Source organism: Monoraphidium neglectum, assembly GCF_000611645.1.
Source record: "Monoraphidium neglectum strain SAG 48.87 unplaced genomic scaffold scaffold01916, whole genome shotgun sequence".
Taxonomy (NCBI): domain Eukaryota; kingdom Viridiplantae; phylum Chlorophyta; class Chlorophyceae; order Sphaeropleales; family Selenastraceae; genus Monoraphidium; species Monoraphidium neglectum.
Window position 1 is genome coordinate 1 of NW_014011712.1, and position 11,327 is coordinate 11,327.

Consider the following 11,327-nt stretch of genomic DNA (forward strand, 5'->3'; position numbering starts at 1 on the left):
CAACGTGCCCGCGCGGCGAGCGGCGGCCGTGTGGGGTTTGCTGCGCTGTGGTGCGGCAGAAGCAATGAAGGGCCGCCACAGCTGGTTGCAAATCGCATATTTCCTCTGTTCAGAGTGCTGCTCCCCCACCTCATCCTCCAAATGCCGCATGCCTCCCCTTGTGCCCTGGCGCCGCCCCTGCAGGCAGCGCGCGCTGCTGCTGGCGGCCTGCCGCGCGGTGCTCTACACGCCGCAGCACGAGCACTTTGGCATCGTGCCGCTTGAGGCGATGGCCTCGGGCCGCCCCGTTGTGGCCTGCAACAGCGGCGGGCCAGTCGAGAGCGTGCCCGACGGCCGCGGCGGCTTCCTCTGCGAGCCGGCCGCGGGGCCCTGGGCCGATGCCCTCGAGTCGCTGCTGGACGCGCGCGGAGCCGCAAAGATGGGCGCCGCGGCGCGCGCGCACGTGCAGGAGGCGTTCTCGCGCGCCGCGTTTGGGGAGCGGCTCGACCGGCACGTGCACGCGCTGGCAAACGCGCGCGGCACCCCGTGATGGGCTTGCAGACAAGCTGAGCAGTGATATTGACTGTGCTGCTTCACCACGGTGTATGGCGTATGCAAACGGGGGGTGGGCAGCTGCATCGTCGTGGTTGTGTTTTGAGTGCTCGTATCAAGTGGCCTTTGTGGCAGTGAGCGCGCATTAGGCACGGCGTGTGAGGTGCCAGCGGGGCCAAGGTATGTTGCCGGGCTGAGTCTACTGGGCCAAGTGGCTCTCGACGGCGGGCGAGGCCGCTTTTCTGCACCGCGCATGGTGTTTTTGTGCAGGCGCCGCCCATGTTGTATCCCTGCAAAGACCGCCGACCATGTTGTACCACTGCAGGGACCGCCGCAGAATGGCAGCTGCAGCAGCCCTCTTACCTCCTGCGCGATTGTGGTGGGGTCTAGTATGCACGACTGTGCTGCAATATGAGCTTGTTGGCCTTGTAACACTGGCCTTTTTGCTTCAGGTTTTACAGCCGAGCAATGCAGTCATTGCACTCCATCCGCAACAATTTTGGTTTTCATGGTGCATTCTTTTCGTCATCTTGCACAGCCGACCAGTCTCGACGACGACAATGCAGCATACTTCCCTGGTTCCCCAAACAGGCTGAGCGGGGCATTGAACCCTGCCAGCCTCACCTGCGCAGGAGGGGGGCACTATGTGCGCCCCACACCCCCTCCTGCGCAGGCGGGGGGGAGGGCGAGGGCCAAGGCCGCTCGCCTACCCCCCTCGCATCAAGTGCAGCATGCAGCAGGCACAGAGGGCACTGGTGGCGAGCGACTGCAGCGGGCTGGCAGCACCAGGCAGCGCAAGCGGCAACGCGGCGGCGAAAGGCGCCCGACTTGCCTCCACAAAAGCTCTGGTCTCATCCAATTTGTTTTTTTTAACTGCAGCAGCAAATGACAACCGCAGCGACCAGAGGGGGGGGGGAGGGCGAGCCACAAGGCAGGCAGGCACGCAGACAGGCGGCCAAGCAGACTCTGCCTTCTTCTACAGATGCATCAGATTCAAGACAGGCCGTGGCTTGCCCACCAAACGGCCAACTGTGTTTCAGGCTTGGAATTGCGCTCGATCTGCTTTTGATCCTGGGCGCGTAAAGAGGGGGGCGAAGGCAACCGGCAAGGCAAAAGCACGGGGCGCTCCACACAACCCGACCGCCATGTTTCCCTAGCCACCCTGCCGTCACCCAATCGCCTGAAAAGCATGGCGAGGACAAGCTTCTCGGCCTTTCTTTTGCCACCTGGGCGCGCAATTTGAGGGAAGAACGCCACCACACAAGGGGGACACAAGCAAAGCGGACCCCAAACAGTTGCCTGTCCATTCAGCAAAAGTTTCCCTTGCGCCCTGCCAATGCTCCGCACTGTATTTTGATGACGGCACAAACCAAAACGCAGCAGCTCTTGAATCCAAATAGAAGGGATGAATGGGGCGAACGAGATAGCACCTGGTGCGGCAACAGCAGAGGGCGACCAAGGGGAGGGACAAAGGCGCACGGCTGCCCCAAAGCATGCTGCTCCAACCGGGATCGACCGTCTGGCAGGCGTTGCCCATGCACATTCTTCCAACCTCGGAGCTCCGAAAGGAAAAGGGAAATGCACCAACAATGTATATTAGACCGTGCAGGCTCAGGCGACACCTGGAGCAACAGGATTGGGGGAGGCTGCGGGCGCAGCGCGCGCGCGCACAGGAGGGCAACAAATAGCTTCGCACACCCCAAACAGCTCAGCGCAAGCACTGGCTGCCCCTCCCAGGAAATGCAGCTCTCCCACCAACGTCTTTCTCTTTTCAGCGGGCCACAACCGAGATGCTGCAGGCTGGTTCCCAGTGGGCGCCGACCAAACCAACGATCCACCTGGCGTGAAGCGCAAGGGCAGAAAAGGCACAGGGGGAGGGGCGCGAGGCATGGCGCTGCCCAAGCAAGCAGACACCCAGCTTCCAAAACGCAGGTGCCACGGTGCTTCCCCTCTTAGCTCGTTTAGCCACCACACACGAGTCTTCGGCGCTGCTTCGTCGCGCATCATGGCTGGTCCCACTCCAAAGCTTGAACGGACGCAGAGGCCTGCAGCGCTTCCGATGGGATGAGCGGGCGAGGGCGACGCCGGGCGCGGCGGCGGGCGAGCCGGGACCCCCAGAAAAGACGCCGACTTCTTTGTTGCCCCTTCCTCAGCCTTGATCGCCCTTTCTTCTGACCTTGATCGCCCCTTTCTTGACCAGGTTGGCCCCTTTCTCGACCTCGACTCCCTCCAAGCCTTCAAAAGCCCTCCACGCGACGCAGCCTCTTCGCGCGACGCAGCCACGGCGGCGCAGCCACGGCGGACATCTGGACGACCAACACCCCACAGAAGACTCCCTCCAACGACGAAAACGACGAAAGCTCCCTCCAAAAAACGGCGCGGCTCGCAGGAAATGCTGCAAACTGCCCCAGCCCTCCAAAAGGCCCTTTTGCTGACACAAGGGGCATGTTGACCCTTGTTGCAAGCCCAGCTTCAGGCGCTGAAGAAGCCCCTTTCCTACTGAAGCCTTTGTGAAGACGCAAGCCCTTCAGGCGACGAAAGCCTTAGCGAAGACGAAAGCCCTTGGCGGGAAATGGCCCGTGGCACGCAGCACGCACTGACCGGCGGTTAATGACGGGGCTTCAAGTAGGGCGGCTGAGATGTTCCATCCTTGCAACATCTGTGCGAAAGGGGAGGGAGGGAGGGAGGGTGCGGCTGCGGTGGTCAGGAATGAGAGTACTGGAGGCATGTCGGATCCAGTGGCTAAGGCCATACATGCAGGAGAAAAACAGGGCTCCATGCGATCACAGCTCGCATCGGGGGGGTCGCCACCCAACCCCCATGGGGCACACGCGCCGCATGCATGCAAGCCATGTTCAGGAGGCCGCGCACCTGACTGACGCTTGGCGTAGACGAAGGAGCCTGTGGCACACTGCGCGCACACAAGCACGCACGGGGGCGGCGGGCGAGGCGGCAGCGGCCGGCGCGCAGCAGGGAGGCGGGTGCCAGCACAGGTGCGGGGGCGCGCGGCTTGCCGGAGTACGTCGGGCCGTTTGAGCTGACAGGAGGTCAAGACCAGCTGGGTATTGATGCGTCCTCCGGGCGTATTGGGGGCTAAGGCGGGCTTTGCTCGAGGCAGTAGCTATGAAGCCGAAGATGCCATGGGCCTAGCCGGGCGCAGCGACGAGCTCGCGTCTTGTGTGGCAGCGCTTGCATGCTTTATAATCGCTGATGGGGCCGAGCGGCGCGTCGGAGAGGCCGTGGAGGCCGTGCTGCTGCCGGTCAAGGTTAAACGGCGAAAACTTTGTGCCGGATGCTAGTTTAAACAACTTATGCAGTACCAACAAATCACCAATTAATGGGCGCACGCATGCGCAGCCATCAAATTTCAAGAAAATTGCAGCTTCCTGGCAGTGGAAGAGCCGAGAGAAGCAGCGCAGAAGTGAGCGTGTGGTCGCTGATAGGGCACTGGAAATGCCCAAGTTGTGCTATAGGTCCAGGTCAAGGCAGCTCCAGGGCAATATTGAGACCCCCAGCGAAAAGCGCGCCTTACGGCGCACGACGATGACGAGGCGACATGCTTGATGGCCAGGCAAACAGCATGCCGCTCATACTCTGAAGAGCAAAAATTAGAGCCGTGTGTTGTAGAGACTGGGCGTCGCCATTGCATGATGCGCCTCACCTGTGGCATTCGGTGTCAGTCAAGGTCAAACCACCGCGCCGCATACGGTGTGCCAGGTGATCCGGGCCATGCCATATCTTTGAAAGCAGCGTGGTTGGGTGCACCCACAACGGAGTTCCCAGAGCTGCAACCCCCCGTCATATCGCAATTGCATTCAAAGCGGCTCTTCTTTGCTTTCATTCTTACGGGCCGCCGTTTATCTATTGGTTTTACCAAATGGGGTGCGACCACCAAGGGGGCAGTGCGGGTCAGGGGACCCAGCATGCCGCAACAGCGCAGAGCAACAACAGCCCCTGATTGTCATTGTGTCAACACTGCCCACCAGAAAAGTGAAAGAAGATGCCCATCAACAGATTGATAAGCTCATGCGGGGGGCTCCTGCTGGTCGCCAGGCCGCCTGGGCTCCCCTGACAGCAGCCCCAGCGTCTCTCCATCCGCGCCGTCGATCGCAGCTGCTAGGACCCCCGCCCGGCCACCAGCACCTACGCCACCGGCCTTCTCTTCACCCGCCAGACGCGCACCCCTGCCGCCGCCCCCGAGCTCGACACCCCAGTCATTCGACCGCTCGCTGCCAGCCACGCCGCCGCCGCCGCCGCCCCCGGGGCCCCGGGCAGGAGCCAGGCTCCGCTGCCGCCGGCAGCGCCCCGCGTCCTCGGCCTCCTGGCGCCGCGAGGAGGCGACGAGGACGATGCAGGACGCGACCAGCACGACGGCGCCGCCGCCCCAGGTGTAGGCGGAGGGCGCCGACATGACACCGATCGCCCAGCCTATGATGGGGCCGAACAAGGGTTCCAATTGGATGGCGAGGCCGATGAAGAGTGTGCTGAAATACTTGAGCAGCGTGTTAAACCCCGTGTGGCCGACCTGGAGGGGGGTGGGACAGGCGCAGAGGGGGGACAGGGGTGTTAGGCGGGCGCCGCGGCGGCCGCGCGCAGCAGGGGAGAGCACGCCGGGGCGGCGCGCCGCGCGCCGCAGAACACAGTGGTGCAGCTCAGTGCAATGCCAGGACCCCACCAGAACGCGACGCAGCTCGAGCCGCATCTGATAATTCAGGCAAACGTCGGCTTGTGAGCGCACGCGGGGCGGCAGGCGTGCGACTTTGAGCGACGGCCCTGCGCTCACGATGCCGCTGACGGTGCCGAGCCAAATGATGTAGGGCGCGTACTCAGCCGATGCCACCCAACCGATGACGCCGTGCCGGTCTGCGCCGATGAAGCTGCCCTTAGACTCGAGCAGCGCCCCCAGCGACAGCAGCAGCGCCGCCAGGCCCGTCACGGGCGCGGCGTACTGGGAGCGGTGCAGGGCGGGCCAGGGTGGGGGCGGGGTCCGCTTGGGCGAGCGGCAGGCAGACAAAGTGCTTGCGAGCTGCAGGCACAAAACCGCCAGTTCATTGGGAGCCCGGCTGAGCATGAAGGCTTCCACACGAGGTTGGCCGGAGCGAATTCATCGCGCACCACAAAGGGCGGCTGGTACTCCCGTAGTTTGGCGCCAATCTGGGGTAGCGGGGGCAGCAGGGCGAGGGGGGCCCAGCCGCCTCACTATCATGACTGAACAGCCCTGTTTGGCCCCAGGCCCAGGGCAGTGGTGGACCCACAAAGGGCGGGCAGAGCCGGTTCCTCGCCGTCCCTCACAACCACCCTTTCCAAAGCAAACATGACATTCTGGAATGCAGCAGGCAGCGCTCGCACCTGTAGGTATCCGACGACAGCCACTGCCGCAGCAAAAGCCAGCACGTCACCCCACACAGTCACGTCGTTGCCCTCGCTCCCAGTCGCAGCGCCCGCAGCAAGCACGAAGGCGCCTGCGCGGAGTGCGCATGCGTGAGCCTGGGTTGCACCGATGCATGGCCGCGGGCTGCTGTGTCGATCCATGGCGGAGGCAAAGGGCAGCCCTTTGCCTCCTGGCCGGCAGTGAACAGCAGCTGCATGCGCATTGTGCCGATTCCTGTAAGCGCCAGCGGGGCTCATTGTCGACCGCCTCTGCGGGCGCCTCGATTTGGGGGCAAGGCGCACACACACATGGCAGGTGCAGGCGCGCACGCCGCGCGCACCTGCCAGAGCCAGTAGGGTGCCCAGCACCTCCCCTTTGGAGATTGGCTGGCGACGCAGCAGGGCCCATATCACCAGCAGCACGGGCACCATACACACCAGCAGCAGCGCGTGCGGCAGCGACGTGAGCTTGAGGCTCGCGACCCACGCGCCAAAGTGCACCGCGAGGCACGCGCCGCTCAGCGCCGTCCACAGGACGTCGGGCCGCGACAGCGCGCGGCGGCGGTCGGCGGCCGGCATCGCGCGCCACTGCGGCACGAGGCCGGCGGCCAGGAAGAGTGACGTGAGCTGCAGCCGCCAGGCCGCCAGGGTGATGGGGGGCACGTCTGGGAGCTTCTTGAAGACGGCGCCGGCGCTGGACACGGACAGGACCTGGGCGGGGGGGGGGGGCGAGGTGACGGCAGCTGGAGGGGTGGGCCGCAGAGCGTGGCGCGGCCGTCGCCTGGAAGGTGTAGAGGCTAAAACACAGCTTTCAAGAGAATCACTATGCGCAGCCACTTGTTGAGCATCTGCGCCGAATGCCGCACGACCGCCAGGACGGCCAAGCGCGCTCAGGACGAGCGCGACGCGACAGCCGCCAGCGTTGCATCACCGGCATGCTCGTCACCCGTTGCGCACCGCGGCGGCGAGGAGCGGGAAACACCACCACGGCCTGCGTGTGCTGTGATCCTCTTCCACCTCCAGCTTGAACAGACCAGACAGCTCCCCTGGCGCGCCCTCCCTGTCGCTGCTCATTTTGGCAGCCCTGGCGCAAAACAATCGGCGGCGTGGCGCCAAACGGCAGCCAATGTGCTGCCTTGGCTGCGCGCCGTCACTCACTCACAATCAAAATCCTGTCCGAATCTCATACGTCCATTTGATTAAGGGGAGGCTCCTCAGAACGGGAAATCTGCACCAGATCGCAGAGCTGAAAGCTCAAACTCTGCGCAGTAGGTATCACGTACAATGAATACATTGCACATATGTATATGCGCCCACTGCGGTGTGCTGACACCCGGCTTATGTGAGTCATCCATGACACTGTGGCAATTTGCCCATCTGCATGTATGGACCCCAGCCACCTCAAGACCACCTTGTTAGTGCCACGCACCACTTGCAGGCCCAACAATCCATTTTTTTTCTTGGCCGGCAAGGACCTGAGCGCTCTAGTACGGGCCATGATCATACTTCCCCTGAACCTCACCACCCCTGCTACGGCCAAAGTTTGACCCCGCCGCGCGCCGGAGCAGCACGTGACCAGGCACAGCAAGATCGCCAGAAAAAATGGCTCCAACACCCGGTGTGGGCTATGATAAGATACTTGCATCACATCCAGCGATATGCGCTTACGCATCGAATCGGCGTGCTGCACCTCTGCGATCCCTGGATCTGAGCCCCACCTCAAGTTGCCCCCTTGGTGTGGGATCAGCATGATCCAGGTCCCCTCAAATCATTTGTGCGCAACCTGCTTGTATACAGGCTCTTCTGTTGTCATCGCTGCTGATGATGCAAAGCTAGAACGCGCCTTGCAGACTATTTCTTTTGGCAAGGCAGGAGGGGACGCCCCTTCCCAGGATGTCCGGATTGTGTGGCGTCCCTCTGATGGGTTTTCAAGAGGGCGTGAAAGTATTTGTTGAATTGTGCCACAGTTGGATTGCGAGTATGGAAGACGCGCACCTCGTCATATGGTTGCCCCAAGCGGGGTCGGTCAACGCATTGATGGGGCTGCTTCGGTTGACTCCATCAGGCGGCTGTCGCAGGCGCCTGCGCGACAACGCTTTCACCCCTCACATGCACCCGGATACTGTGCTTGCACTACGTGCATGACACTGTGCTCGCCCAGTGTGAAGCTGGGGTGGAGACACTGCACTGTGGTCACATGGGGTGACGCCTGCTCGAGGTGGCGCACTGTTCTCAGATGCTCAACATCAACTCCTGATTGTAGCTTGGAAAAGATATCATAATGGCATGACGTCGAATCTGAAGGTCTTATCGAGTCGAACAGCCTGAATTGATCTGGATCGCGCGCAGAGCTTGAAGAACTGCCAAGGATGGCGGCCTTGGAGGCTAGCCATGTAGCAGCATCTTCCGTAGCAGAAAGAGCGGCCAGCGGCAGCGAGCATCAAGTGCCCGAGGTGGAAGTGCTTTCGTCAGGTGCGCCGCAGTTGAGCTCGCTCACGCTGCATCGCTGCGCCTTGCGCGCCGCGAGCATCTGCCGAGCAGAACCCAGCCAGGGCTCCGTGCCACCGTGCTGCGTCGTATCAATAACTCCTTTGCCGTCCGTCGCCCGCCCCAACCCCGCAGCCGTGCGCGACGCGCTCACGCGCCACCAGGGGGAGGCCGAGGCCGCCTTTGACGGCCTCCACTCCAGCCAGAAGCGCCTGACCGCCAGCCTGCGCGCACTGCTCAACGCCCTCGACGGAATCATAGCGCTCTCCGCGCCGCGCGCCGACGCGGCCGCGGTCGAGCAGCTGCGCGCGGCGGCCGGGCGCGCGCGGGCGCTGCAGGCGCGGCTGCGGGGCGTCGCGGCGCGGCTGGACCGCGCCGAGGCGGCGCTGCAGGCGCACCTTCAGCGGGGGACGGCACACGGCGCGTGATTTGGGGCGGTGGTGCATTGCGAAGCAGCCGCACGCTGAGGGCGCCCTCTCATGAGGCGTGCAGCTCGCAGCGCCGAAGCATGCGCCCGTGGATCAGCGCCCGGCGGTGCTTGCGGGAGCGGCCTGCGTAGCGGAGATGCGGCCTACAGCAGGCAGCCATACTGGCAGGCCTGCAGATGCGACGCCCGGCGAGCCACTGGGCCCCATGCTTCGCCCACCGTCGCTTGGCCAGACGAGCGTTCCGCGGTGTGCGCTGAACTCAATCTGGGCAGTGATGTCATTGGAGCGGCTGGTGCCATCACATGGTCACAGCTGCAAGTCAAGTTTGTGGCTGCACATATCTGGACGAGATCACGAGGTGGAGGCGTGGTGAGAGGGCCCTCCAGCTGCAGCTGGGATTTCCTCGCATGAGAGCCACCCCCTGTGCTTTTTGCAGCGCGCCATGCACTATGTGCGGAAGTCCAGCTTGCAGCACCTGTTGGCAGCACACCGCGCCTCGAACCAGCCCCAGGCGGTTGACCCCGCGCCGTACACGCCGCTCCCTCCGCAGGGCCGTCGCGGGCTACCCAGCCCAGTCTCCTTGCCGCTGCTTCACCATAGCAGAGCTCTGCTTCGCCATATACAACTGCATGCTGTTGCCGTAATTCGCTGCCGCATTGTTTCATTGCGACAACCCCGACAGCCGCCCGCATCCCGTGCCTTCACCCGCCCGGTTGCGTGGATGGCCGTTTTGCGCCCTCCGCACTCCTGGGTCCCGTTACAGCGGCGCTGCAGCACTCCCCGCCCCACGTTCAGCGACAGCGCCACGTCTACACGGCCGCCTCTCACCCATCACCCCCCTTGCGTGAGGCGGCTCAGCCGTCGCATGACATGGGCATGTCCCTCACATCGCAAAGTCAGGCGCAGTCATGAGCAGCCATCCCTGTTATATGCAAAGGGCGGTCAACACCACCCAATGATTGGTGGGTCGGGTGGTCATCCCCAACACACGTGGGCGTGACCACTGCTGTCTGGCGGTCCCAAAATCAGTGCCGCACTGCAGTGCACTGACGCCTGTGTGGGCGGTGAATGCAAAGGAACCAGCAGCAACGTTTGCTGGCTGCACCCTTTGCAAGTGATGCGGACTGTCTATGCCTGTGAGCATGGGAAATCGCCCTCGCTGATTGCAAACCGAACAGGCACGTCTGTGCCAAGGGTATGGGCCCTCACCGTGTAATTTGGTCCACCACACAGCGATATGGACAAGAGAAAGAAATGAGTCGACAGGAAGGATAAGGTACACAAATTTTGAATGCCCAAACAGCAGCTGTCGCCAGCCATGTGCCATGTATGGTCCCTCCTACCTAGCCGGGGCGCCGAGAGGCCATTCTTCACCCCCGGTCCCCCCCCCTGGTTGCGTCATTTGCGGCGTGTCAGCTGCAGGTCGTACGCCGCCCTATATGGTGGGCTGAGCTCGACAGTCCGCGCCACTACTGCGGACTGCTCGCAGTCCGCCGGGTCGGGGTAGCACTGCGTGGCACTGCCGGTGACGCGGGTGCCCTGCTCCAGCACCTCGCCGTCCACGGAGCACTGATTCCGCAGGCCAAACTCAATCCGGTGCTGGCCTTCGCCAAAGCCGCCCGGCAGCCTGGGTGAGCGTGGGGGGTTGGCACGAGGCATTGAATCGAGCATGTAACAAGGGTTGATTTCGACTGGAGCCCGCTAGAAAGTTGCTCAGGTGGGGAAGGAAGCGAGGGGAGCCTCTGAGGGCCCGGATACAACCAAGCCCCGTCCATGAGATGCGGCCAGGGCAGACAGTCCAGTACCGCCTGGGCGCCCGCAAGGAAAGCAAGGCACCCTTCAGCGACAACTGCCGCATGCAGGTCCTGGCAGCCAAGCGCCAACCAGCAATAATCTATCGGGCCACTCACAGGAAAAAGAACCCCGCCAAGGCTATCGTGACAGTGTAGCCGTCAGGTTCGAGGGGCGGCAGGGCGGCCGGCGTGGCGCCGCCGCGGCGCTGCAGGAGCGCTGACATCACATCCACTGGGATGGTGACGTCGACGCCTGCGGCGGGTTGCGGAGGTCGCGGTTTCATGCTTGATGGTGATGGTGATGATGGGTAGGGGTCAGGGGTTTTGCAGGTGGAGGTGGAAGCGGAATTGAGTGTTGGGTGATGGGTCCTGTGAAGAATGAAGCAGCCTTGACAAGGGCATGGCTTGGGCTTGTGCCAGCAGGTGCCCTTCTGCCCCCAGACAACAACACATGCTGGTCAAGAGACACATGCACGTAATGGATTTGCCGCACACCTGTCGCGATGCTGGGCGCTGCGCCAGCGTTGGGCACCGCCACGCCGTCGACAACCAGGTAGGGGCTGGCCTCCATGCAGGGCGCCGTCAGCGGCCCCAGCAGCAGACTGCGCGCGCTGGCCTCGCTGGGGGCGCGGCCCTGCGGTGGCGCCAGGGGGGCGGCCGCCAAGGCGTGTGTGGCACGTGCGGCCAGAGAGCTGTGGTTGCGGCAGGCTGCAGGGTT

General features: G+C 63.4%; 4 protein-coding genes across 4 annotated transcripts; 2 read left to right on the forward strand and 2 right to left on the reverse strand.

Moving 5' to 3' along the window:
- Positions 1-148: 148 nt before the first annotated feature.
- On the forward strand, positions 149-529 carry MNEG_9380 (hypothetical protein; the record flags this gene model as incomplete). The annotated part of the gene is made up of 1 exon (XM_014042145.1): positions 149-529. One exon carries the CDS (start codon positions 149-151, stop codon positions 527-529), a length of 381 nt encoding a protein of 126 aa, XP_013897599.1.
- A 4,026-nt stretch (positions 530-4,555) lies between these two features.
- Positions 4,556-6,975, reverse strand: MNEG_9381 (hypothetical protein; the record flags this gene model as incomplete). Its single annotated transcript, XM_014042146.1, has 6 exons — positions 4,556-5,056; positions 5,270-5,479; positions 5,647-5,685; positions 5,881-5,993; positions 6,243-6,612; positions 6,859-6,975. 6 exons carry the CDS (start codon positions 6,973-6,975, stop codon positions 4,556-4,558), a joined length of 1,350 nt encoding a protein of 449 aa, XP_013897600.1.
- A 1,295-nt stretch (positions 6,976-8,270) lies between these two features.
- On the forward strand, positions 8,271-8,816 carry MNEG_9382 (hypothetical protein; the record flags this gene model as incomplete). The annotated part of the gene is made up of 2 exons (XM_014042147.1): positions 8,271-8,373; positions 8,524-8,816. The coding sequence occupies 2 exons, from the start codon at positions 8,271-8,273 to the stop codon at positions 8,814-8,816; spliced, it is 396 nt and encodes a 131-aa protein (XP_013897601.1).
- Positions 8,817-10,214: 1,398 nt separating this feature from the next.
- On the reverse strand, positions 10,215-11,180 carry MNEG_9383 (hypothetical protein; the record flags this gene model as incomplete). Its single annotated transcript, XM_014042148.1, has 3 exons — positions 10,215-10,443; positions 10,727-10,862; positions 11,105-11,180. The coding sequence occupies 3 exons, from the start codon at positions 11,178-11,180 to the stop codon at positions 10,215-10,217; spliced, it is 441 nt and encodes a 146-aa protein (XP_013897602.1).
- Positions 11,181-11,327: the final 147 nt, after the last annotated feature.